The sequence below is a fragment of the Chiloscyllium punctatum genome, chromosome 32, assembly GCF_047496795.1.
Source record: "Chiloscyllium punctatum isolate Juve2018m chromosome 32, sChiPun1.3, whole genome shotgun sequence".
Lineage (NCBI taxonomy): Eukaryota > Metazoa > Chordata > Chondrichthyes > Orectolobiformes > Hemiscylliidae > Chiloscyllium > Chiloscyllium punctatum.
The window spans coordinates 67,902,872-67,929,497 of NC_092770.1; the positions used below are offsets into that span (position 1 = coordinate 67,902,872).

Below are 26,626 nucleotides of genomic sequence, written 5' to 3' on the forward strand. Positions count from 1 at the left end.
AGATACTGAATTCAAATTGCTCTTAGAATCTGGAACTAAAAACTAGCCTAAGGACAGCCATTGTTGTGTTAATCCCATCTGGTTCTCTAATGACCTTTCTCAGGGAGGGACATCTGTCTTCTTTACCTGGTGTGACCATCATGTGACACCAGACCAACGCCAAAACTGATTCTTAACTGCCCTCTGAAATTGTTCACTCAGTTGATAGACAGATGCTGGCCCATATCCCCCGAGGTAATATAAAGATCAAAGTGGAGCTGATTGCACATTGTAACAAACATGTGAAGTGAAGGAATGCATGGGAGTTGTTTGATTTTTTGGCTCTTATGATATCTTGGGTCGTGTTCTTGTATATTTTAGAGCTTCTTAGATTGCTTGCTTAAATTACACTTTTACAATTTGATTTGATTGTTATACTGCATTTGAATTGAACTAAAAGTGATGAAACAGTGCTAGCGCGATTTTTCAAAGTGTCACTATTGGTTCTGGAAATTTGATATTGTACCGCAGCCCATTCGAAACATAACGTATTTGCTCAGAGGCAAGTGAATCTGAAATGCAAAGTCAAAGTAGTGAGTGGTAATGGAGAACCTCACCACCACCACCCTTCCACCCACCCACCCGCCACTTTTCAAAATGAGAGAAACATATACGAAATAACAGATTTATTTGGGAATTTACAAGTTTAAAGTCATAACTGTGACTTAAATCAATACATTGTAAGAAACAATTAAGCATGACAGTAGATATGCAGGTAAAGCACCAAATCTATTTAATAGCTGAAAGTTTAAACAAGATTTTATTTTTACAAATGCACTCCTTGTATTTCTTTGGAGACTGCAGTGATGTAAGCTCAAAGCCTTGCAAAACCTCTCTTAGTCTGCTCTGTAATATGGAATTATTGAAAGCAAATATTAAGGTAAATACTCATGTTACAAAGTTTGAGGTACCATTTCATGAACACACTTATAAAATTGTCAATAAGTTTATTTATGTAGAAAATATTAAACAACAAAATAGTACACAGCATAGTTTTACAACTATTTTTGCCGCACTTAGTGCAAATTGTACCTTTTTTCCTGATAGTTTTTATTATTAGGGGCTTGTATCAAGCACACATGCTAAGTCTGATTAGTAACTTGCATTATTGAGATTCCAAAACATATATCTTAAAGAGTAGTTTTTGATGTTTTCTACAAATTGTATCTGTGTTTAATTTGGTTAACCTTTTAGATTTGGTTTACATGTGATTTAAGCAAAAGATCAGCATGGGTGTAAGAAAGCTATCATATAGCTAGTAAAAGATCTCTGAAGAGTTATTTTAAATGCACTGAAAATATGTTCAAATGTCTGAATTCATAACCACCTATTCATCCAAGTGATTGTAACAATATAAAATTTTAATGTACTGAAAACATGACTAAAATAAATTAGCTAGGAGATATTCGAGCAGATAATGAACTTAATTTTTTTTCTTTCACATATACCAGTATGGTCAATAGAAGGTTCATGGTAGTAGACATCTACTTTTTAAAAATAGCTTATCAAAGCTACGTCATTTAAAATATGTTACCATTGATAATGCCGCTTAGTTAAATCTTGAGCTCTCTTGATAAAGGAGGAATTAAAATAACTGGTGTATAAGATTGTGTACAGGTACAGTTACAATTTTATTCCTAAAGATAAGGGGTCACAAATTTAAGATAGCATCTGAAGCAATTCTGTTTTTTGCAGCTTTCAGTTTAAATACATGTCCTGTTAAATGTACTTTTTAATTTGAAAAATCTACCGTCTAAAACATACTGTTGGTGTGATTTTGGCCAAATACTTAGTACATTTCTATTGCTAACGCTTCTAAGAGCACTACTCCACCTGCTATTTTAGTGGCGAGCATTGACCTATTTTTCAAAAAGTAGTATTTCAGCTTAATTAAAATAACTACCACACAAGGTTTGCAGAATCATTATCCACCTATTTCGCTAAGACTTGAGCACCATAATAAAAAACATTTTCAGATCAAATTCGGATTTCTTTTACTAATTTGACAGGATGATAATACCCTGCAATCCTGCCGTGAGCACCACATAACAGATGAGCCTGATCAATATAGAAGGCACCTCTTGAAGGCTTGTTTTTCACAAATGTTAGCTGTGAACAGTTGGCTGTTATCTTGTCCAATCTGTGTACAATTTCTTTTCATCGATTTAACTTATTACATAAAAGGTTGTGGTTAAATAATAATTAGTCATCGGGTTATCTTAACATAATATAAAATGAGGTTAGAACTAGAAAACCAGTCCTTACAGATTTTTTGTTTGTTTAAAAATAGAGGAAACTCTGTAGTTCTGAGATTGGAACCAGTGCTCAACTTTTGTTGATTGGACTCAGTGCTAGATCTTTTCCAAACAACCTGTTTTGAGTTGCTATTGTAAACCTCCTGAATCAGGTGGGACTTGAACACAGGACACTACCACTTCACCAAAAGGTCCCCATTTAGTTCAGTGTTAACAAGCTTCACATTGTTGGGCTGGGATAGTCTCAGATAGAATCATAGAAGCCTTTATAGTGTGGAAGCAGGCCATTCGGTTCATTGAGTCTACACCGTCCCTTCCAAAAGCACCCACCCTTCTACCCTAACCCTGTAACCCTGTGTTATGATTGAGTTGGTTCCTGCTCTTGACAGCTGCCTTTGCTGAGATCTGCATTTACTGACTGTTTAAGATGAGAACTGATGTACGATTCAGCTTTCATACTTTTAGTAAATTTTTAGTTAACTAACTAACCTGCTTACTTTTGTTAATTTGGTTGACAGGTAAAGCATTCCCTAATAAGAGGGGTGAACCACTTTTTTTCTAAGAATACCAAATGCCCAAACAATTTTTAAAAGTGTGTATTGTTCCAACATGGGATTAAAAGTTAGATCTGAAAACTGAATGAAAATTCTGAATTGGAAAGCTTCACAAATTGCTCTGCAACTCTCATCTCGAACAAGGATGTCGGTGTATATTGGAAGTATCTTTAATATTACAATTCAGGGTTTACTGAATCAATACCCATATTGTACTGGCATAAATAAATGAGGTCAGAATGATGAGATCCAGTACAATGTGCGTTTTGTAGCAAACTTCATTTTCGAACAAGAGTATTAAATTATCTCTATTGCCTTGATACAATCTCTCATTGCAAACTATGAAGACATGTTTTATTGTTCTATCTGATTTACTTTTAGTCTTGCCTGCAATAGATTATATCAGAAAGAATATGGCCTTTATAAGCATTTTCCAGCAGAGTAATACAGTTGGTAGAGCTTACAAGTTTTATGCTGATATTAATACAACTGTCATTATCAGTAGTAGGCAGCAACAATAGCACATTATTCAGAACAGTTCAGTTTGCATTTGCTCTTGTTTAAAGGGTATTACTGTCCTGATAGAAAACTTTGTAAATTAATTTATGTAAACAGGCAGCACTGCTGTGCGTATTGAAAAATGTCATTCTATTGCTATGGTGGCAGGTCAGCTTGCTCAGTACAACTGTTCTGTTCAACAGTAATCCACAAAATGGTGACAATGTCACATCCCTCCTCTTTACACCTTGCACACAAATATCCGATCATGTACAGAATAAGCAATGGTGGCTGATGGGGTAATAATGGAGAACTAACACAATTTTAGTAGGTAAATGCATATGTACAAAAATATCAAAATAAATAGGACAGTGCATAAATATATTACAACATAATAAAATATATTTCTTTTTATATACATCTTTTTGCTAAGAGAGGTAGCTTTTCCACTCCGGCCAGTTTTCATTACAGACTCTGATTGCTTTGGTTTTCTCTCTACAACTATTCTTTTAACTGGAGGAATTAGATACTTTTTTTGGCAATGATAATTCCTAAATGCTTTGGTGTTATGCAATCAGTAGCCAGGCCCAGTACTGCTGCATCGGTGTTCGTGTTGGTCTCTAGTCTCTGACACCAGAGTTATGATGACATAGGAAGATATGGAGGCAATATTCTTTACTGCAAAATAGTTGTTGCAGCAAAATATATTCTGACAACCGCTCTTGGTGTCCAAAGTGAAAAAGAATCACATTAGCAAACTCAGTGAGGGGACTATAGTTCACACGACGGATGTGTCAATGCAGTTCCATCGCAATTTTTTTCCATCCAACACTGGATAAGGAAATGAGTGTGAATCTGATTTTTCTCCACAAGAGAAGCAAACCAAATTGAGGTGAGATGAACAGAGTTAGGTGATTCACAAATCCAGTATGGTTGGATTTATAGGGCAAAGTGAAGTTTCTACGCTTTACAATACATGTCTCCATTTTCTTTTCCTCCCTTGGGATTGATGCAATTCTGACAAAAGTGAAAACTGTTTTGAACACAGTTGGCAAAAGAAAACAAACTTGGCTTCCTTCCTTACTGCAGCAACAAGGAATAGCCACAGTGACCTGTTTTAGAGCACAATATACCATGGTCTGCCATTCTGTTAATCCTTGTTCCCACATCAGAATTGCGAACTGCTAGACGAGTAGAGTCCTAGAAATGTACAGCATGGAAACAGACCCTTCAGTCCAACTCATCCATGCCATCAAATATCCAAACCTAATCTAGTCCCATTTGCCAGCACATGGCTCATATCCCTCCAAACCTTTCCTATTCACGTACCCATTCAGATGTCTTTTAAATGATGTAATTGTATCAGCCTCCACCACTTCCTCTGGTAGCTCATTCCAGTAAGCCCAAAACCCATATAAAGCCAACTTCTTTGCATTAGCAAGTGTTCAGGTGATCTGCATTATTTACAGTACTTTTCTGTGATTTGAAGTGGCAGTCAGACCAGCAAACTGAACCTCATGCACTTTAAATGGATGCAAAGTACTGCTCCCAGCAAAGTCAAAACGGTTATACAGGTAGCAATATCACCGGGACAACATGTTGTCGCTGCCTTGCATTAAGCAGCGAGACAGCAGAGACAGTGACTGAGTTGATGTTTTAAACATTAACACCTGTAATATACCCTTGTCATGTGGCATGTTACCATTGTCAAGGTTTTTCTCATTTTAGTATAATACACTTATTTTTAACTTGTATGTTTACACAAAGTAACAGACTCGGGAAGTTGAAGCTCAAATCTTTAAACACCATCATTGTCTTAATTTCACTCCTTCAAAAAGATACCTTCCGATCGGTAATACGACATTGTCACTGATGTGGTATGTTCTATTAATGTGACGGTTTCAGAGTTAACAGGAAGAGGAGGGTGAAGTTTAGGGATAGCAGCCAGGATTGGAAAATCGAATCTGTCCAGACAGCCATTGCAAAACATTAAGCATGAACTTTGGTTTCTCAAAACAATGCCATGAGCACTCTTCCCTTCCTATCCTGTACTAGGGGCATATAGGCAATTTCAGATATTCCTTGATGTTCAAACTGTCTGACCTGGACTTTAACATGGCAGGGAAACTAGCAAGCTAATAAAAGAATCATTGCACTCTTAATAGCTGCCATTGATGAGGCAATGAACATTAATTCCTAAAGATTGCTGGAATTTGTGCTGGTTCATTATCTCCACAGTGATGAATTGCCTCCAGTCAGGTCCCATTCCACACAGTGGTTTAACTTTTTCCTTTAACTTCTGCAAACATCACATCACACCAAGTCTTTACTGGACTTGCATCAGAAGACCAGTACTTGTTTGAGGAACACATTTTCCACAGTAGCCACCGCATCTTCCATAAACCTTTGTGCCATCCTTTAAATAGAAAAAAGAACTGCGTTTGTATTGCACCTTTCACAGAAATATAGAAACTAAGAGCAGAAGTAGACCATTTCTGCCCCTCAAGCGGGCTTTTAAATTGCATAGAATCATGGCTGATCCTTCATCAATAAGCCACATTCCTACTTTGTCCCAAAATACATCATGGCGCTACAATCTAAAAGTCCCCCTTCCACCCTTCTCTCCCTCCCTCCTGCTTCTGCCATGACAATACAGGGTTTGGAGCTGTATCTGGGTGGGATGCTCTTCAGGGGATAGTGAAGCTTCGAGGGGCTGAATGGCCTCTTTCTATGATTTAAGACCTGTATAACTGGTTTCATGCAGTACTCTAAGTCAGCAAGCATAAAATAATCAGGATTTGGTCATTTCATTGTTATAACTCCATCTTTGACAGCACCACAATTTTAACTTGTAATAAATGAACACTGCATTTTGACTGCAGTTTCAACAAGATACAGAACGTGCAGCTGTTTCTGGCCTCAGCCTCTTACCGGTGATCTGTGTACATTGACTGAAGCGTAATTTCCCTGTGCAATCCATTTTGATGCTTCTGATATTTTCAGGCCAGTACCACTTAGGTTAATGCTAAACTGTCCCTGAAAAGCAATTTGTCCAACATTGATGACATTAACAATTTTAAATAAATAGCTGCTACATGAATGCAATAATAACGCTCATGTTTAAAAATCACCCAACAATTTTAGTATTCCCCAAAGACATGTTTGTCAGAGTATAAGGTAAAGTCACCATAGACCATCATCCCTACCACACCACAGGACTCCTCTCTCAGCGAGACAGAGATGAACTAGCAGTGATTTAACCAGAGGGTAACCTTGCTTCAGGTGAGGGGAAGAGGGTAACAAGGAGAATCCTGCATAGTAACTTTAGCTGATGCCATAATTGAAACAACACTGTTAGCATCATTCTGCATTGCAAACCAGCTGTCTAGCCAACTGAGCTAACCAACACGAGCCCCCTCTCCACCCCAGTCAGAAGAGTGCTAAGAATAGTGCTAATTCTTTTCAGAATAAACATTTTTCTAATTAATTCTCTTGTGAAAAGTTTTCCACACCATTTTTTTCAGAGAACTATTCAGAAGAACTAGTTTGCACAAACCTCCTGATTTATTTGCCTGAAGTTTGTATTTTTCTCCCATTTGGACTAGAATTGTCTCCTGAAGGAATCTCGTTATATGGCAGGGAGGAAGTTCGTTTACCCATCATTGCCGAAGGAAGTTTAATTTTTATTGCTCTTTCATTGTTGAATTCTCATTTCAGGCTAATTTTGACTAAATTGATTTTCTACTTTAAACTTCACAAGCTCGCTGAACGTTCCTCCCTGCACATCTCTTCAATAGTTTACAATTCACAGCAGGAAGCAATTCATCACATCATTGTGCTAGCTAATCAAAAGGATTATCTAAAATGGTCCATTCATCCCTTTCAATGTCTTGTGCAAATGTCAATCAATTCCCTTTTTAAAGGCCATTATACATTCTGTTCGAGGTGGGCGAGAGGGTCAAAACATGAGAACAAATATATAAAGTGGATATTGTCCTCAAAGCTCTATTGCTACTATGTTTCTTATGATCATACTTGTATATTCAGTGGTACTGAATCACAATGGGATATTATGAGCATATTAATCTAGCATAGGTAGTGAAATTTCGCCTTTCAACAGATAATAGGAATGGCCTAATATAGGCTTACTCCAAGCTAAAGCAGGTCTGCATTGCAGGCTGGTCACTATCAACAGCAATCTGGAAAAATACACATTCTTAGGATTTTACATTTGAGAGTTTCTGGAATTCAAGGTTGAGTTTAAGATTCAGGGAAAATCTAAAACTAGAATGACCAGGAGATATCTCAGATAACATTTTGTCAAAGACCTCTTATCCGTACTTATCACCGTATCACTCACGAGCAGTCAAGGGGCACATTAACCTGCTAGGAATGTGATGGATGCAATCAGAAATAACTCACTGTTCACCTCTTAAGGCCCCCTTTTGAGCCAACATCGACCATTGCAAAGTTAAAAATCACACAACACCAGGTTATTGTCCAACAGGTTTAATTGGAAGCACACTAGCTTTCGGAGCGACGCTCCTTCATCAGGTGATTGTGGAGGGCTCGATCGTAACACAGAATTTATAGCAAAAATTTTCAGTGTGATGTAACTGAAATTGTACATTGAAAAATTGATTGTCTGTTAAGCCTTTCATCTGTTAGAATACAGTGATAGTTTCATTTCTTTCACGTGTAAATCACAAAACCCCTTTTTTTAAAAATTGCATTCTCGGGTTAGCTGTTAACAATGGTGATAGCTAGACAATATGTTGAAGGTGTTAGCCCCCTGTGTTCTCTGTCTATGACCTGATGTTTAGATTGATTCCAATTTAAAAAGTGAGATACAGAGTTTTACATAAATTCATGCAGTTTTTGAGCTCAGAGTTCTACATGAATGTATGTAGTTTTTGAGCAAACTACATGTAGTATATGTGTGCATGTGGGTCTTTGTCTGTCTGTGTGTGTCTGTCTGTCTGGGGTGGGGGTTGTGTGTGTGTGTGTGTATGTGTGTGTAGGGTGTATTACGTCTGTGAGGGGGTGCATGTGTGGGAGTGTGTGTGTCTATAAGGGTGTGTGTGGGTGTCTGTGTGTGCGTTTGTGTGTACCTGTGATCTGTGTATGTGAGAGTGTGTGTGTGTAGGAATATCTGTGTGTGTGTGTAGTGCAATGGTGGTCACCTGTAATGTGACATGAACCCAAGGTCCCGGTTGAGGCCCTCCCTATGGGTACCGAACTTAGCTATCAGCCTCTGCTCGGCCACTTTCTTTTGCTGCCTGTCCCGAAGTCCACCTTGGAGGATGGTCACCCGAAGGTCCAAGGCTGAATGTCCTGGACCACTGAAGTGTTCCCCAACTGGGAGGGAACCCTCCTGTCTGTTGATTGTTGTGCGGTGCCCATTCATCCGTTGCTGTAGCCTTTGCTCGGTTTCCCCAATGTACCATGCCTCCAGGCATCCTTGCCTGCAATGTATAAGATAGACAACGTTGGCTGAGTCACATGAGTACCTGCCATGTACATGGTGGGAGGTATTCCTACGTGTAATGGTGGTATCTATGTCCACAATCTGACACGTCTTGCAGCGTCCACCGTGTCAGATTGTGGACATAGATACCACCATTACGCGTGGGAACACCTCCCACCTTGTACATGGCAGGTATTCGTGTGACTCAGCCAACATTGTCTATCTTATATGTTGCAGACAAGGATGCCTGGAGGCATGGTACATTGGGGAAACCGAGCAAAGGCTACAGCAACGGATGAATGGGCACCGCACAACAATCAACAGACAGGAGGGTTCCCTCCCAGTTGGGGAACACTTCAGTGGTCCAGGACATTCAGCCTCAGACCTTCGGGTGACCATCCTCCAAGGTGGACTTCGGGACAGGCAGCAGAGGAAAGTGGCCGAGCAGAGGCTGATAGCTAAGTTCGGTACCCATAGGGAGGGCCTCAACCGGGACCTTGGGTTCATGTCACATTACAGGTGATCACCATTGCACTATACACACACACACACACACACACACACTCTCACATACACAGATCACAGGTACACACAAACACGCACACAGACACCCACACACACCCTTATAGACACACACACTCCCACACATGCACCCCCTCACAGACTTAATACACCCTACACACACACACACACACACACAACCCCCACCCCAGACACACACACAGACAGACACAGACCCACATGCACACATATACTACATGTAGTTTGCTCAAAAACTACATACATTCATGTTGAACTCTGAGCTCAAAAACTGCATGAATTTATGTAAAACTCTGTATCTCACTTTTTAAATTGGAATCAATCTAAACATCAGGTCATAGACAGAGAACACAGGGGGCTAACACCTTCAACATATTGTCTAGCTATCACCATTGTTAACAGCTAACCTGAGAATGCAACTTTAAAAAAAAGGGTTTTGTGATTTACACGTGAAAGAAGTGAAACTATCACTGTATTCTAACAGATGAAAGGCTTAACAGACAATCAATTTTTCAATGTATAATTTCAGTTACATCACACTGCAAATTTTTGCTATAAATTCTGTGATACGATCGAGCCCTCCACAATCAGCTGATGAAGGAGCGTCGCTCCGAAAGCTAGTGTGCTTCCAATTAAACCTGTTGGACTATAACCTGGTGTTGTGTGATTTTTAACTTTGTACACCCCAGTCCAACACCAGCATCTCTGAATTATGTCTACCATTGCAGCTGAACATAAAGATCAAAGTCTGGGAGATGGCCTTGCGCTTGCAGAAAAGGAACAGAAATGGTTACACAATTTTCCATCTTGTGGTCAAGCACTGTGATTCACCTGTTTTCTTTGAAGGGGGAGACCACAATATCTAAAATAAAATTAACAGAATGAGACACAAATCTGTAATCTTTATTTTGGTCCAGCTCAAAACTGACTCATAAAGCCTGGGAGAAAGTGAGGACTGCAGATGCTGGAGACCAGAGTCGAGAGTGGTGCTGGAAAAGCACAACCGAACAGGCAGCATCCGAGGAGCAGGAGAGTCGACGTTTCGGGCATAAGCTCTTCATCAGGAATGCCTGAAACACTGATTCTCCTGCTCCTTGGATGCTGCCTGACTGGCTGTGCTTTTCCAGCACCACACTTTTTTTGACTCTGACTCTGGATTAATAGTCGAGCAGTAATATTGCAAGGCCATCACCTCCCCCTACTGACGCTACGTTTGTCCTACTGGTTTGAATTAGTCTTACAACTTTGGTTTCCTCTCAGGTCCCACTTTCTTAAAAACACGGGATCAGATGTGGCCGAGGTTTATCTGCAGACATTATCAGCTATCTGTTGCTTAGTCAGCCCCTTGCTGCTTATTGCAATGGAAACCACTATCTATCTGGAGGTGAGTGGGGTTTGAATGAATGGCTCTCACGATAGAGTTAACCCTACTGTGGGGGTAGGCAGGCATAAATGATGTTCTTTACTTCGGACCATTGAGCGAGCGTGCGAATGTACCTTGGAGGGATTTGAGTAAAAACACAAAGCAAGTCAAACAATGAATGTAAGTGGTGAGCCAGGGGCTTTACAACAGATGTGATGGAGTCAGAAAGCTCTACGTGGGGAGCGGCTGGTGTGTAGTCATCACATGCACAGTGTCAAAATTCTACCTCAGTGGAGGAAATTTGTAATGAGCACAACATAAATCAGTTCAACATCACTTGTCTCTTGATTCCGCTGCATGTAAAGCAGAAGAAAAAAGCTCATTTGTATTTTTCCTTCATCACTTCTGTTTAAGCTGGAAGGGCAGTAAAAAGGAGCCTCAACTCCTGTTTCTAATGCCTGCTAGGCAACCCACTTTGATTAGGTTTTATTTCTGATCATCCAGTGACATTACTCTTAATGTCACAGAGCAATGAAATAATTATCATTCACTACATTGCCTGGGGATCTTCATGTACATTCTGAAAATATACCACCTTTTTCTCCCCCAACAAAGAGTAGAAAGTTATTAAACATAAGCTGTAGATCATGGCTTTGTATTGAGTGAGTTGCTGACTATGTGCCAATTGCTGTTAGATAAGCTCAAAAAGCTGACTTTGGTAGATCATTTTTAGTCCAATTAATTGTCCAGATTATCTACATCGACAGCATGTTTGTTCATCGTGAATTTTCTGCTCTACGCAACTGTTAGTTGGAAGAATGTTGTATCATGGAGATATGTGTGTGAATCGGGGCAGCACGGTGGCACAGTGGTTAGCACTGCTGCCTCACAGCGCCAGAGACCCGGGTTCAATTCCCACCTCAGGCGACTGACTGTGTGGAGTTTGCACGTTCTCCCCGTGTCTGCGTGGGTTTCCTCCGGGTGCTCCGGTTTCCTCCCACAGTCCAAAGATGTGCAGGTCAGGTGAATTGGCCATGCTAAATTGCCCGTAGTGTTAGGTAAGGGGTAAATGTAGGGGTATGGGTGGGTTGCGCTTCGGCGGGTCGGTGTGGACTTGTTGGGCCAAAGGGCCTGTTTCCACACTGTAAGTTATCTAATAAAAAAAATCTAACATTATTTTGTGTGACAAGATGTGTTCTGAGGATTTCCCATCACCGTAAGTGGCACCATAACAAACCCTGCTTTCAACTGAAGGATTAAGGCATTCCCAGAGACACCTCAATGAAAAGTCAGGATACTTGTGACTGCCTGGGAAAACACTCAAACACTGAGTTTCTCAGGGGTTTCCAGCTTAGATCCTCCAGCTAAAACCTAATAGTATTATAGACAGTGGCTCATTTATCTCATTTAGGCCTAAAACTATTAGCCTGAATGTTCATCCTCAAAGTGGGTAGCAGGAGCTAGGGAAAATACCTGAGGAGAATACCTGACCTGGCTGCACATCTTTGGGAGCAAGTGCTGACAAAGAAGCAAGTTTAATTGATTTTCCCCCATGCAAACTTTGGTTGTGGGTAAAGTGTTGGAAAAGGTTATAAGAGATGGATTAGGGATAGTCAACACGGTTTCGAGAAGGGTAGGTCATGTCTTGCAAACCCCTTTATTGAGTTCTTTGAGAAGGTGACCAGACAGCTGGATGAAAGTAAAGCCATTGATGTGGTGTATATGGATTTCAATAAGGCATTTGATAAGGTAGGCTACTACACAAAATATAGAGGCATGGGATTGAGGGTGATTTAGCGGTTTGGATCAGAAATTGGCTAGCTGAAAGAAGACAGAGGGTGGTGGCTGATGGGAAATGTTCATCCTGGAGATCAGTTACTGGTGGTGTACCACAAGGATCTGTTTTGGGTCCACTGCTGTTTGTCATTTTTATAAACAACCTGGATGAGGGCATAGAAGGATGGGTTAGTAAATTTACGGATGACTCTAGGGTTGGTACAGTTGTGGATAGTGCTGAAGGATGTTGTAGGTCAGAGAGGGACAACGATAAGCTGCAGAGGTTGGCTGAGAGGTGGTAAATGGAGTTTAATGTGGAAAAGTTTGAGGTGATTCACTTTGGAAGGAGTAACAGGAATGCAGATTACTGGGCAAATGGTAAGATTCTTGGGAGTGTAGATGAGCAGAAAGATCTGTGTTCATATACATAGATCCCTCAAAATCACCACCCAGGTTGACAGGTTGTTAAGAAGGCATACAGTGTGTTAGCTTTTATTAGTAGAGGGTTCAAGTTCCGGAACCATGAGGTTCCTGCAACTGTACAAAACTCTAGTGTGACCGCATTTTGAGTATTGCATTTAGATCTGGTCACCACATTGTAGGAAGGATGTGGAAGCGTTGGAAAGGGTTCAGAGGAGATTTACTAGGATGGAGGGAAGGTCACATGAGGAAAGACTGAGGGACTTGAGGCTGTTTTCGTTAGAGTGAAGAAGGTTGAGAGGTGACTTAATTGAGACATATAAGATAATCAGAGGGTTCGACAGAGCGGACAGGGAAAGCCTTTTTCCGAGAATGATGATCGATAACGTGAGGGGACATAGCTTCAAATCGAGGTGTGCTAGATATAGAACAGATGTCAGAGGTAGTTTCTTTACTCAGAGAGTATTGGTGTGGATCATCAACTTTACGGGTATTTAATGGTCATTGGACAGGCATATGGATGAGAATGGAATAGTGTAGGTTAGTTGGGCTTCAGATTGGTTTCACAGGGCGGTGCAACATCAAGGGCTGAAGGGCCTGTACTGTGCTGCTTTGTTCTATGTTCTACGACAACCTGAAGTGCTGTGAACTATTTTTTAAAGAAAACAACTGGCTTGAGTCAATAAACTGTAGAGTAGGACATGCCTATCCCACATTGGAACTTAGCAGGTTGGGATTGCAACTGGAACCTCTCCAGATTGTTAAAAGGCATTCCTGGAAACTGAAAACACCAGGAATGCAGTCAGGAATCCCCGATTTGGGACCTGCCTGTCATTTTAAGATCATTCAAAACCAGTGAAAGTCCAGGTCATTTTACTTTGACATTTTCTACATTTAAATGAGAAGCCAAGTGAATGATGTAGAACCTTGAGATTTTTCATTTATATCACCCATGTTACATAAATTAGTTGCTGAATCTGCTGCGGGCTACTTTATTAAAAGAAGAAAATGCTAAATGCTACACACCATGCTTTCCTGTGAAAGGTGAGCTGAGACCACGTAAACCCACCATCGCCCAACAGCAGGAAGAGTAAACACGGGAGCGCTAAACTTGAAAAAAGTTATATTTTTTGTTTCCACGCAACTGCGTTCTTGCCATCACAATGTGGTGATTTGACAAGCCTGGCCTTCACACTGCTCCTGGCAGTTTTGTTTAACTGATTATTTTTTCTGCTGGAGGGTTGGTTTCAGTTGGTGACCTGACATCTGTCTGAAATCTCCATTAGGTCATCCCCTGCGGGCAGTGAGCTGGTCACCTCAAAAACCCTGCCATTCATTAGAGGCCCCAATGGCTGCTCTACCATTCTCTTCACAAGGCTAAAGAATAACTTTTGTCAACCCTCCTTCCGTTATCTGTTTAATCAAGCACGCAGCATTGTTATGGGCGCATCCAGGTTTGCAGCCTGTGGCAACACTGCATCAGTTATGCTGAGAAAATCCTTACCTGTTGTGTAAACTCCTTAAAAATACGGCAGAGGATTATCGTGTTTGCACAAACAAAGACTATCATGCTGTCAGAGAACCTACAGTTAAAAAGTCACTGGACTATTCCCAACCCAATTTCAGCACCAGGTGTGCTGAGTCATCCGCTTTTTTACATTTCAAAATAAATAATTGGATTATCCAGTCCTGTGGGGTGTGGCATAGATATAACCACAAATTTATAATGGCCTTGCTTATTCTGAGAAGCTGTGGTCATTGTCTAATTGTTGCTATGCTCTAATTTCCCCCAGTGTGCTGTTGCTCCCCTTTGTTTGCTTGGCTTTGCATGCCCAGTTTTACCAGAACTACAGAGCACTGTGTCCCTTGGACAACTCACTAATGGAGCTACAATATTGGTTGGAGTAGACAGGACACACAATCAGTATGAGTATCTGAGAGATCAGTTATGGAGTTAGAGAAGACTTCTTCCCTCTAACATTTTTGGGTAACTGTTCAGGTCTAAAGCCTTCAACTCGAGCTCACAGACTTTCACAGAGGATCCGAGGAAGCAGAAGAAAATTGGCCACTGCAAACTCCTGCAGGTTGCATTACGGAATAAAAACAGATATTATGGAAATTTCTGATCATGTGCCTATTTTTTAAATAAAAAACTTTAAATGTATCCTTAAACCTAAGATTGCTTTGTAAATTGGAAAAGTAGATTGCTTACTTGGGGACACTTGGCAGCACTGTAACAATCTCCTGCTGTCGCAAATGGCACTGACCTTCCATGCACTGTCTGAGCAAAATGCAAATCTGTAACTGGAAATATTGAGAGGTCACGAGCATATTTCACAATACAGGCATCGTTTGTTTTTTTAAAAAAAATATGTAATCATGAAGATGTGTTGTGATCAGGATAGAAGGATTTCTTCAAGATAGTGTGCTGGCCCAACCATCTTCAGCTGCTCCATCTGTGACCTTCCCTCTCCCGCAATGTCATAAATGGGATGATGACTGCTTGACATTCAGCATCATGAACAATGGTCCCGATACTGAAACAGTCTGTGTCCATACATAGCAAGACCTGGATATGGACAATATCCAGGCATGGGATGACAAGTAACGTTTATGCCACACAAGGGCCAAGTAATTACCATTGCCAACAAGTGAGAATCTAATCATCACAACTTGAATGGCATTACAATGAACATCCAGGTGATTACCATTGACCACAAACCTATCCAGAGCAGTCATAGGAGGCTGTGGCTAGAAAAATAGCTAAGATGCTCTGATTTCTATGTCAAACTCCCCAGAGCCTGTCCACCATCTCAGGCACAAGTCAAGAGTGCGATGGAATATTCCCAATTTGTCTGGACGGGTGCAGCTCCAAAAACAATCAAGAAGCTTGACATCATTCAGGACAAAGCAGCCCACTTCACTGGCACCATATTCACTCCCTCCACCACCGCTCAGTAACAGTAGTGTGTACCGTCTGCAAGCAGCACTGCAGAAATTCATCAACGATTCTCAGCCAGCACCTGCCAAACCCACAACCACACCTGCAAGCTCCTTTCCAAGTCACTCACCAAACTGACTTCTGGGTAAATATCCTGGAATGCCCTCCCTAACAGCACTGAGAGTCAACAGTAGGTGGACTGCGATGGTTCAAGAAAGCAGCTCACCACCACCTTCTCAAAAGCAACTAGGGACGGGCAATAAATGCTGGCCCAGCCAACGTTATCCACATCCCACATGTGAATGTTAATAAAATTCTCTCCTCATTATGTCAGAACAACCCCAATGCCTAAAGGCAATTGACTATTCTTAATTACACCTGAACCACACTCCCCCACTCCCAAAAATATGTCCAGCCACCATAACCAGAGACACAGCTTACCTCTATAAGTGGGAATCCTGGCTCCCCAAAGCATGCACAGAACTTGGACCTTCTCTCAGCAGATTTAACATACACACATTGAAGGCCATGTATAGGGATGCAAAACTGCCACATCAGAGGAGGTAAATAAGGATTTAAATGACCAACTACTTTTGTAAAATGCATGTGCACAAAGGCCAGCCTGAATCCACTCCCACGCTTTGTGGAAACGGTAGCTGCCATGTTTGAATGGGATTTCCCAAATCCACCTACTTCTGCCATCTGTGCCATGATGGACAGGGTCTCTTCATGATAAAAATGTGGATGTGGACTTCCATTAGATTGTTTCATGGTTATACTGGCAAGGTATTGCAGTACAGCTGACCAGGAACACTTTGCTTGTTATTAGAATTACTGGAAAGATTTACACGCTGACAACCAACCTATTTGGTCGAGTTAAGACCTCATCTTCCACGGTCAAGTCCTAGGGTGGGACTGGAGAACAGAGCTTCTGGCTCAGAGGTAAAGGTGTTATCACTAAACCACAAGACCCCCTGATTGGTACCCTTCTTTTCTCACTCAGCACTTCTGCCCTTCCAAAATGTAATTGTAAAACAAAATGCACACTGTCACGTCATTTGAAAGAGCACGTCATTTGTCCATTGCACCTGTGCTACCTCTCAGTATCAACTTTTCATTTCTCCAGCCTTTTGGCTAATCTCCTTCAATACTTTCAACTCCTTCCCTATATCCCCTTCCAAGGTTTGGTGGATTTGCTTGGACCATTATTTCTGAAGTACAGGCACACCAATCCTTTATCCAAAATCCAAAACGCTCTGAACTCCAAATTGTTTGTTTCTCCATAACAAGGTTGGTTGGCGTGCAAACAGTTTACCCAACTCCACGCCCACTCGACCCACATCACTCAGATGTGACATAGGGGTGCGGCCCAGCACTGGCAGGCAGCAATTCTGACTCAGGGCTCACGGTTCTCACCAGGTGGTTCTGCTGTTCAGTAAGAGTTTTTATTTCATCGTTAAACTGTCACTTAATCTGAAATCTGAAAAATTCCAAATTCTGAAAACCAGCTGGCCCCGAGGGTTTCAGATCAATGATTGCGTACCTGTATTTCACATTGTTACACTCGGCATGCATAAAGTCTTCGCAAACACTACTTTCTTTTGTTAATAATATTAAACAATAAATGACCGTTCACTAAAAAAAAACAAAAGAAGGGACTTAGTCACAGCACGGAAACAGACCCTTCGGTCCAACTCGTCCATGCCAACCAGATATCCTAAACTAATCTAGTCTCATTTGCCAGCACTTGGCCCATATCCCTCTAAACCCTTCCTATTCATATACCCACCCAGATGCCTTTTAAATGCTGTAATTGTACCAGCCTCCACCACTTCCACTGGCAGATCACTCCATACACACACCACCCTCTGTGTGTAAAAGTTGCCCTTCTGGTCTCTTTTAAATCTTTCCCCCCTCACCTTAAACCTAAGCCCTCTAGTTTAGGACTCCCCTAGCTTGGGAAAAAGACCTTGGATTTACACCTTATCCACGCCCCTCATGATTTTATAAACCTCTATAAGGTCACCCCTCAGCCTCCAAACCTCTGGGGAAAACAGCCCCATCATATTCAGCCTCTCCCTATTGCTCAAACTCTCTAACACTGGCAACATCCTTGTAAATCTTTTCTGAACCTTTTCATGTTTCACAACATCTTTCCTCTAGCATGGAAAGCAGAATTGAAATGCAGTTTTCCAAAAGTAGTCTAACCAATGTCCTTCAGTATCATCCAAAATTATAGAACAACTGTTCATTTTTTTTCCCCCATGTACAGCTAAATTGAAGAAGGAAAGATTAAAACTTTCAGCCTCCATCATCATTTATTTCAAAATAGCTTGTTTCCATCTAAGGCATTGAGTGGAGCAGGGACGGTCAGTGGATCCAGAGCAGAGCGGGGATGGACAGTGGGTCGGATTGGCCTGAGCAGAGCAGGGATGGTCAGTGGGCTGGAGTGGCCTGAGCAGAGCGGGGATGGACAGTGGGCTGGAGTGGCCTGAGCAGAGCGGGGATGGACAGTGGGCCGGATTGGCCTGAGCAGAGCAGGGATGGACAGTGGGCCAGAGTGGCCTGAGCAGAGCGGGGATGGACAGTGGGCCGGAGTGGCCTGGGCAGAGCAGGGATGGTCAGTGGGCTGGAGTGGCCTGAGCAGAGCAGGGATGGACAGTGGGCCGGATTGGCCTGAGCAGAGCAGGGATGGACAGTGGGCCGGAGTGGCCTGAGCAGAGCAGGGATGGTCAGTGGGCTGGAGTGGCCTGAGCAGAGCAGGGATGGACAGTGGGCCGGATTGGCCTGAGCAGAGCAGGGATGGTCAGTGGGCTGGAGTGGCCTGAGCAGAGCGGGGATGGACAGTGGGCCGGATTGGCCTGAGCAGAGCAGGGATGGACAGTGGGCCAGAGTGGCCTGAGCAGAGCGGGGATGGACAGTGGGCCGGAGTGGCCTGAGCAGAGCAGGGATGGACAGTGGGTCGGATTGGCCTGAGCAGAGCAGGGATGGTCAGTGGGCTGGAGTGGCCTGAGCAGAGCGGGGATGGACAGTGGGCCGGATTGGGCTGAGCAGAGTGGGGATGGACAGTGGGTCGGATTGGCCTGAGCAGAGTGCGGATGGACAGTGGGCCGGAGTGGTCTGAGCAGAGCAGGGATGGACAGTGGGCTGGATTGGCCTGAGCAGAGCAGGGATGGTCAGTGGGCTGGAGTGGCATGAGCAAAGCAGGGTTGGTCAACGGGCCGCGGGCCTAAGCAGAACGGGGATGGTCAGTGGGCCAGATTGGCCTGAGCAGAGCGGGAATGGACAGTGGGTCAGAGTGGCCTGAGCAGAGTGGGGAAGGTCAGTGGGCCAGAGTGGCCTGAGCAGAGCAGGGATGGACAGTGGGCCAGAGTGGCCTGAGAGTAGCTGCGATGGTCAGTGGGCCGGAGTGGCTTGAGCAGAGCAAGGATGGTCAATGGGCCGGGGTCCTAAGCAGAGTGGGGATGGTCAGTGGGCCGGGGGCCTGAGCAGAGCGGGGATGGTCAGTGGGCCAAAGTGGCCAGAGCGTAGCAGGGATGGACAGTGGACCGGAGTGGCCTGAGCAGAGCGGGGATGGTCAGTGGGCCAAAGTGGCCAGAGCGTAGCAGGGATGGTCAGTGGACCGGAGTGGCCTGAGCAGAGCGGGGATGGTCAGTAGGCCGGAGTGGCCTGAGTGGAGCAGGGATGGTCAGTAGGCCGGAGTGGCAAGTGCAGAGCAGGGATGGTCAATGGGCTGGAGTGGCCTAAGCAGAGCAGGGATGGTCAGTGGGCTGGAGTGGCCTGAGCAAAGCGGGGATGGACAGTGGGCTGGAGTGGCCTGAGCTGAGCAGGGATGGTCAGTGGGCTGGAGTGGCCTGAGCTGAGCAGGGATGGACAGTGGGCTGGAGTGGCCACTGCAGGGCGGGGATGGTCAGTGGGCCGGAGTGGCCTGAGCAAAGCGGGGATGGACAGTGGGCCGAGGGCCTAAGCAGATCGGGGATGGTCAGTGGGCCAGAGTGGCCTGAGCAGAGTGGGGATGGACAGTTGGCCGGGGGCCTAAGCAGAGCGGGGATGGTCAGTGGGCTGGAGTGGCCTGAGCAGAGCAGGGATGGTCAGTGGGCTGGAGTGGCCTGAGCGGAGCAGGGATGGTCAGTGGGCTGGAGTGGCCTGAGCGGAGCGGGGATGGTCAGTGAGCCAGAGTGGCCTGAGCAGAGCAGGGATGGTCATTGGGCTGGAGTGGCCTGAGCAGAGCAGGGGATGGTCAGTGGTTCAGGCGCCTAAGCGGAGCGGTGATGGTCAGTGGGCCAGAGTGGCCTGAGCGGAGCAGGGATGGACAGTGGGCCAGAGTGGCCTGAGCAGAGTGGGGATGGACAGTGGGCCGAGGGCCTGAGCAAAGCGGGGATGGACAGTGGGCCGAGGGCCTAAGCAGAGCAGGGATGGTCAGTGGGCCGGAGTGGCCTGAACAGACCAGAGGGATGGTCAGTGGGACTGAGTGGCCTGAGCAGAGCAAGGATGGCCAGTGGGCTAGAGTGGCCTGAGCAATGCGGGGATGTGGTCAGTGGGCCAGAGTGGCCTGAGCGGAGCAGGGATGGACAGTGGGCCGGAGTGGCCTGAGCAGAGCCAGGATGGTCAATGGGCCGGGATACTAAGCAGAGCGGTGATGGTCAGTGGGCCGGAGTGGCCTGAGCTGAGCAAGGATGGTCAGTGGGCCAGGGGCCTGAGCAGAGCATGGATGGTCAGTGGGCCGTGGGCCTGAGCAGAGCGGGGATGGTCAGTGGGCCAAAGTGGCCAGAGCGTAGCAGGGATGGTCAGTGGACCGGAGTGGCCTGAGCAGATTGGGGATGGTCAATGGGCCGGGGTCCTAAGCAGAGCGGGGATGGTCAGTGGGCCGGAGTGGCCTGAGCTGAGCAAGGATGGTCAGTGGGCCGGGGGCCTGAGCAGAGCATGGATGGTCAGTGGGCTGGAGTGGCCTGAGCAAAGCGGGGATGGTCAGCGGGCCGGAGTGGCCTGAGCGGAGCAGGGATGGTCAGTGGGCTGGAGTGGCCTAAGCAGAGCAGTGATGGTCAGTGGGCCGGAGTGGCCTGAGCAAAGCGGGGATGGTCAGTGGGCCGGAGTGGTGTGAGCGGAGCAGGGATGGTCAGTGGGCTGGAGTGGCCTAAGCAGAGCAGGGATGGTCAGTGGGCCGGAGTGGCCTGAGCAGAGCAGGGATGGACAGTGGGCCAGGGGTCTGAGCAGAGTGAGAATGGTCAGTCGGACGGAGTGGCCTGAGCAGAGCGGGGATGGACAGTGGGCCAGGGGTCTGAGCAGAGCGCGGATGGTCAGTGGGCTGGAGCGGCCTGAGCGGAGCGGGGATGGTCAGTGGGCCAGAGTGGCCTGAGCAGAGAGGGATGGTCAGTGGGCTGTAGTGGCCTGAGCAGAGCGGGTATGGTCAGTGGGCCGGAGTGGACTGAGCGGAGCAGGGATGGTCAGTGGGTCAGAGTGGCCTGAGTAGAGCTGGGATGGACAGTGGGCCAGAGTGGCCTGAGCAGAGCAGGGATGGTCAGTGGGCCGGATTGGCCTGAGCAGAGCGGGGATGGACAGTGTGCCGGAGTGGCCTGAGCAGAGCCGGGATGGACAGTGAGCCGGAGTGGCCTGAGCAGAGCGGGGATGGTCAGTGGGCCAGAGTGGCCTGAGCAGAGCCGGGATGGACAGTGGGCCGGAGTGGCCTGAGCAGACCGGGGATGGACAGTGGGCTGTAGTGGCCTGAGCAGAGCGGGGATGGACAGTGGGCTGTAGTGGCCTGAGCAGAGCAGGGATGGACAGTGGGCTGGAGTGGCCTGAGCAAAGCAGGGATGGTCAGTTGCCGGAGTGGCCTGAGCAAAGCAGGGATGGACAGTGGGCCGGAGTGGCCTGAGCGGTGCTAGGATGGTCAGTGGGCCAGAGTGGCCTGAGCAGAGCGGGGTTGGTCAGTGGGCTGGAGTGGCCTGAGCAGAGTGGGGATGGTCAGTAGGCTGGAGTGGCCTGAGCAGAACAGGGCTGGTCAGTGGGCCGGGTTGGCCTGAGCAGAGTGGGAATGGTCAGTGGACCAGAGTGACCTAAGCGAAGCAAGGATGGTCAGTTGCCGGAGTGGCCTGAGCAGAGTGGGGATGGACAGTCGGCTGGAGTGACCAGAGCAGTGCGGGGATGGTCAGTAGATCAGAGTGGCCTGACTGGAGCAGGGATGGTCAGCGGGCTGGAGTGACCAGAGCAGAGCGGGGATGGTCAGTGGGCCAGGAGCCTAAGAGCGGGGATGGTCAGTGGGCCAGAGTGGCCTGAGCAGAGCAAGGATGGTCAGTGGGCCTGAGTTGCGTGAGCAGAGTGGGGATGGTCAGTGGGTCAGAGTGGCCTAAGCACAGCGGGGATGGTCAGTGGGCTGGAGTGGCCTGAGCTGAACGGGGCTGGTCAGTGGGCCAGATTGGGCTGAGCAGAGCGGGGATGGTCAGTAGGTCAGAGTGGCCTGACCGGAGCAGGGAAGGTCAGTGGGCTGGAGTGACCAGAGCAGAGCGGGGATGGTCAGTGGGCCAGGAGCCTGAGCAGAGCAGGGATGGTCAGTGGACTAGAGTGGCCTGAGCAGACCATGGATGATCAGTGGGCCGGAGTGGTCTGAGCAGAGCGAGGATTGTCAGTGGGCCGGAGTGGACTGAGCAGAGCGAGGATTGTCAGTGGGCCGGAGTGGACTGAGCACATCGAGGATGGTCAGTGGGCCGGAGTGGCCTGAGCGGAGCAAGGATGGTCAGTGGGCCGGAGTGGACTGAGTGGAGCAGGGATGGTCAGTGGGCCGGAGTGGCCAGTGCAGAGCAGGGATGGTCAGTGGACTAGAGTGGCCTGAGCAGAGTGGGGATGGACAGTGGGCCAAAGTGGCCTAAGCAGAGCAGGGACGGTCAGTGGGCCGGAGTGGCCTGAGCGGAGCAAGGATGGTCAGTGGGCCGGAGTGGCCTGAGCGCAGCAGGGATGGTCAGTGGGGCGGAGTGGCCTGAGCGGAGCGGGGATGGTCAGTGGGGCGAAGTGGCCTAAGCAGAGCAGGGACGGTCAGTGGGCCGGAGTGGCCTGAGCGGAGCGGGGATGGTCAGTGGGTCAGAGTGGCCTGAGCAGAGCGAGGATGGTCAGTGAGCCGGATAGGCCTGAGCGGAGCAGGGATGGTCAGTGGGCCGGAGTGGCCTGAGCAGAGTGGGGATGGACAGTGGGCCAAAGTGGCCTAAGCAGAGCAGGGATGGTCAGTGGGCCGGAGTGGCCTGAGCGGATCAAGCATGGTCAGTGGGCCGGAGTGGCCTGAGCAGATTGGGGATGGTCAGTGGGCCGGAGTGGCCTGAGTGGAGCAGGGATGGTCAGTAGGCCGGCGTGGCCAGTGCAGAGCAGGGATGGTCAGTGGACCGGAGTGGCCTAAACAGAGCAGGGATGGTCAGTGGGCCGGAGTGGCCTGAGCAAAGCGGGGATGGTCAGTGGGCCGGAGTGGCCACTGCGGAGCGGGGATGGTCAGTGGGCCGGAGTGGCCTGATCAAAGCGGGGATGGTCAGTGGGCTGGCGGCCTAAGCAGAGCGGGGATGGTCAGTGGGCCAGAGTGGCCTGAGCAGAGCGGGGATAGTCAGTGGGATGGAGTGGCCTGAGCGGAGCGGGGTTGGTCAGTGGGCCTTAGTGGCCTGAGCAGAGGGGGGATGGACAGTGGGCAGGAGTGGCCAGAGCGGGGCAGGGATGGTCAGTGGGCCGGAGGCCTAAGCAGAGCGGGGATGGTCAGTGGGCTGGAGTGGCCTGAGCAGAGCGAGGATGATCAGTGGGCTGGAGTGGCCTTAGCAGATTGGGGATGGTCAGTGGGCCAGGGGCCTGAGCAGAGCGGGGATGGACAGTGGGCTGTAGTGTCCTGAGCAGAGCGGGGATGGTCAGTGGGCCGGGGGCCTGAGCTGAGCGAGGATGGTCAGTGGGCTGGAGTGGCCTGAGCAGAGCGGAGATGGTCAGTGGGCCAGATTGGGCTGAGCAGAGCGGGGATGGTCAGTAGGTCAGAGTGGCCTGACCGGAGCAGGGAAGGTCAGTGGGCTGGAGTGACCAGAGCAGAGCGGGGATGGTCAGTGGGCCAGGAGCCTGAGCAGAGCAGGGATGGTCAGTGGACTAGAGTGGCCTGAGCAGAGCTGGGATGGACAGTGGGCCGGAGTGGCCTGAGCTGAGCAAGGATGGTCAGTGGGCCGGGGGCCTGAGCAGAGCATGGATGGTCAGTGGGCCGTAGGCCTGAGCAGAGCGGGGATGGTCAGTGGGCCAAAGTGGCCAGAGCGTAGCAGGGATGGTCAGTGGGCTGGAGTGGCCTGAGCAGAGCAGGGATGGTCAGTGGGCCCGAGTGGCCTGAGCAACGCGGGGATGGTCAGTGGGCTGGCGGCCTAAGCAGAGCGCGGATGGTCAGTGGGCCAGAGTGGCCTGAGCAGAGCGGGGATGGTCAGTGGGCCGGAGTGGCCTGAGCAAAGCGGGGATGGTCAGTGGGCCGGGGGCCTGAGCAGAGCGGGGATGGTCAGTGGGCCGTGGGCCTGAGCAGAGCGGCGATGGTCAGTGGGCCGGAGTGGCCTGAGCGGAGCAGGGATGGTCAGTGGGACAGAGTGGCCTGAGCAGAGCAAGGATGGTCAGTGGGCTGGAGTGGCCTGAGCAATGCGGGATGTGGTCAGTGGGTCAGAGTGGCCTGAGCAGAGCCAGGATGGACAGTGGGCTGGAGTGGCCTGAGCAGAGCAGTGATGGCCAGTAGGTCAGAGTGGCCTGAGTGGAGCTGGGATGGACAGTGGACCGGAGTGGCCTGAGCAGAGCAGGGATGGTCAGTAGGTCAGAGTGGCCTGAGTGGAGCTGGGATGGACAGTGGGGCGGACTGGCCTGAGCAGAGCAGGGATGGACAGTGGGCCAGAGTGGCCTGAGCAGAGCAGGGATGGTCAGTAGGTCAGAGTGGCCTGAGCAGAGCCGGGATGGACAATGGGCCAGAGTGGCCTGAGCAGAGCAGGGATGGTCAGTAGGTCAGAGTGGCCTGAGCAGAGCCGGGATGGACAGTGGGCCAGAGTGGCCTGAGCAGCGCCGGGATGGACAGTGGGCCGGAGTGGCCTGAGCAGAGCAGGGATGGTCAGTGGGCCGGAGTGGCATGTGCAGAGCAGGGATGGTCAGTGGGCCGGAGTGGCCTGAGCAGAGCGGGGATGGACAGTGGGCTGTAGTCTCCTCAGCAGAGCTGGGATGGTCAGTGGGCTGTAGTGGCCTCAGCAGAGCGGGGATGGTCAGTGGGCTGTAGTGGCCTCAGCAGAGCTGGGATGGTCAGTGGGCCGGAGTGGTCTGAGCAGAGCGAGGATTGTCAGTTGCCAGAGTGACCTGAGCACAGCGGGGATGGTCAGTGGGCTAGAGTGGCCTGAGCAAAGCGGGGATGGACAGTGGGCCGGAGTGGCCTGAGCAGAGCGGGGATGGACAGTGGGCGGGAGTGGCCTGAGCACAGCAAGGATGGTCAGTGGGCCAGAGTGGCCTGAGCAGAGCAGGGATGGTCAGTGACCGGAGTGGCCTGAGCGGAGCGGGGATGGTCAGTGGGCCGGAGTGGCCTGAGTGGAGCAGGGATGGTCAGTGGGTTGGAGTGGCTTAATCAGATCGGGGATGGTCAGTGGGCCGGGGGCCTGAGCAGAGTGGGGATGGACAGTGGGCCGAAGTGGCCTGAGCGGAGCAAGGATGGTCAGTTGCCAGAGTGACCTGAGCTGAGCGGGGATGGTCAGTGGGTCAGAGTGGCCTGAGCAGAGCGAGGATGGTCAGTGGGCCGGATAGGTCTGAGCGGAGCAGGGATGGTCAGTGGGTCGGAGTGGCCTGAGCAGAGCGAGGATGGTCAGTGGGCCAGAGTGGACTGAGCACATCGAGGATGGTCAGTGGGCCGGAGTGGCCTGAGCAGAGCGGGGATGGTCAGTGGACTAGAGTGGCCTGAGCAGAGCGGGGATGGACAGTGGGCCAAAGTGGCCTAAGCAGAGCAGGGACGGTCAGTGAGCTGGAGTGGCCTGAGCAGAGTGGGGATGGTCAGTGGGCCGGAGTGGCCTGAGCGGAGCGGGGATGGTCAGGGGGCCGGAGTGGCCGGAGCGGAGCGGGGATGGTCAGTGGGCCAGAGTGGCCTGAGCGGAGCAGGGATGGTCAGTGAGCCGGAGTGGCCTGAGCAGAGTGGGGATGGTCAGTGGGCCAGTGGCATGAGCAGAGCAGGGATGGTCAGTGGGCCGGAGTGGCCTGAGCAGAGCGAGGATGGTCAGTGAGCTGGAGTGGACTGAGCAGAGCGGGGATGGTCAGTGGGCCAGGGGCCTAAGCAGAGCGGGGATGGTCAGTGGGCCAGAGTGGCCTGAGCAGAGCGGGGATGGGCAGTGGGCCGGGGGTCTGAGCAGAGCGGGGATGGTCAGTGGGCCAGAGTGGCCTGAGCAGAGCGGGGACGATCAGTGGGTCAGAGTGGCCTGAGCAGAGCGAGGATGGTCAGTGGGCCGGAGTGGACTGAGCACATCGAGGATGGTCAGTGGGCCGGATAGGTCTGAGCGGAGCAGGGATGGTCAGTAGGTCAGAGTGGCCTGAGCAGAGCGAGGATGGTCAGTGGGCCGGAGTGGCTTGAGCAGAGCAGGGATGGTCAGTGGACTAGAGTGGCCTGAGCAAAGCAGGGATGGACAGTGGGCCGGAGTGGCCTGAGCGGAGCAAGGATGGTCAGTGGGCCGGAGTGGCCTGAGCAGAGCGGGGTTGGTCAGTGGGCGGGAGTGGCCTGAGCACAGCAAGGATGGTCAGTGGGCTGGAGTGGCCTGAGCAGAGCGAGGATGGTCA

The 26,626-nt window shown here is 48.6% G+C and overlaps 1 protein-coding gene across 2 annotated transcripts in view; it reads right to left on the reverse strand.

The window, feature by feature from the left end:
* Positions 1 to 650: 650 nt before the first annotated feature.
* The window catches only part of LOC140458248 (A disintegrin and metalloproteinase with thrombospondin motifs 20), a 378,126-nt gene continuing 352,150 nt past the window's right edge, over positions 651 to 26,626 (reverse strand). For both annotated transcript variants that reach the window (XM_072552607.1, XM_072552608.1), the window contains 3 exons: positions 15,125 to 15,216; positions 6,278 to 6,382; positions 651 to 5,762 (listed from right to left, as the gene is read on the reverse strand). In XM_072552607.1, coding sequence (XP_072408708.1) covers positions 5,673 to 5,762; positions 6,278 to 6,382; positions 15,125 to 15,216 — 287 coding nt within the window. In that variant the 3' untranslated portion in view covers positions 651 to 5,672. The remainder of the gene's footprint in view (positions 5,763 to 6,277; positions 6,383 to 15,124; positions 15,217 to 26,626) is intronic.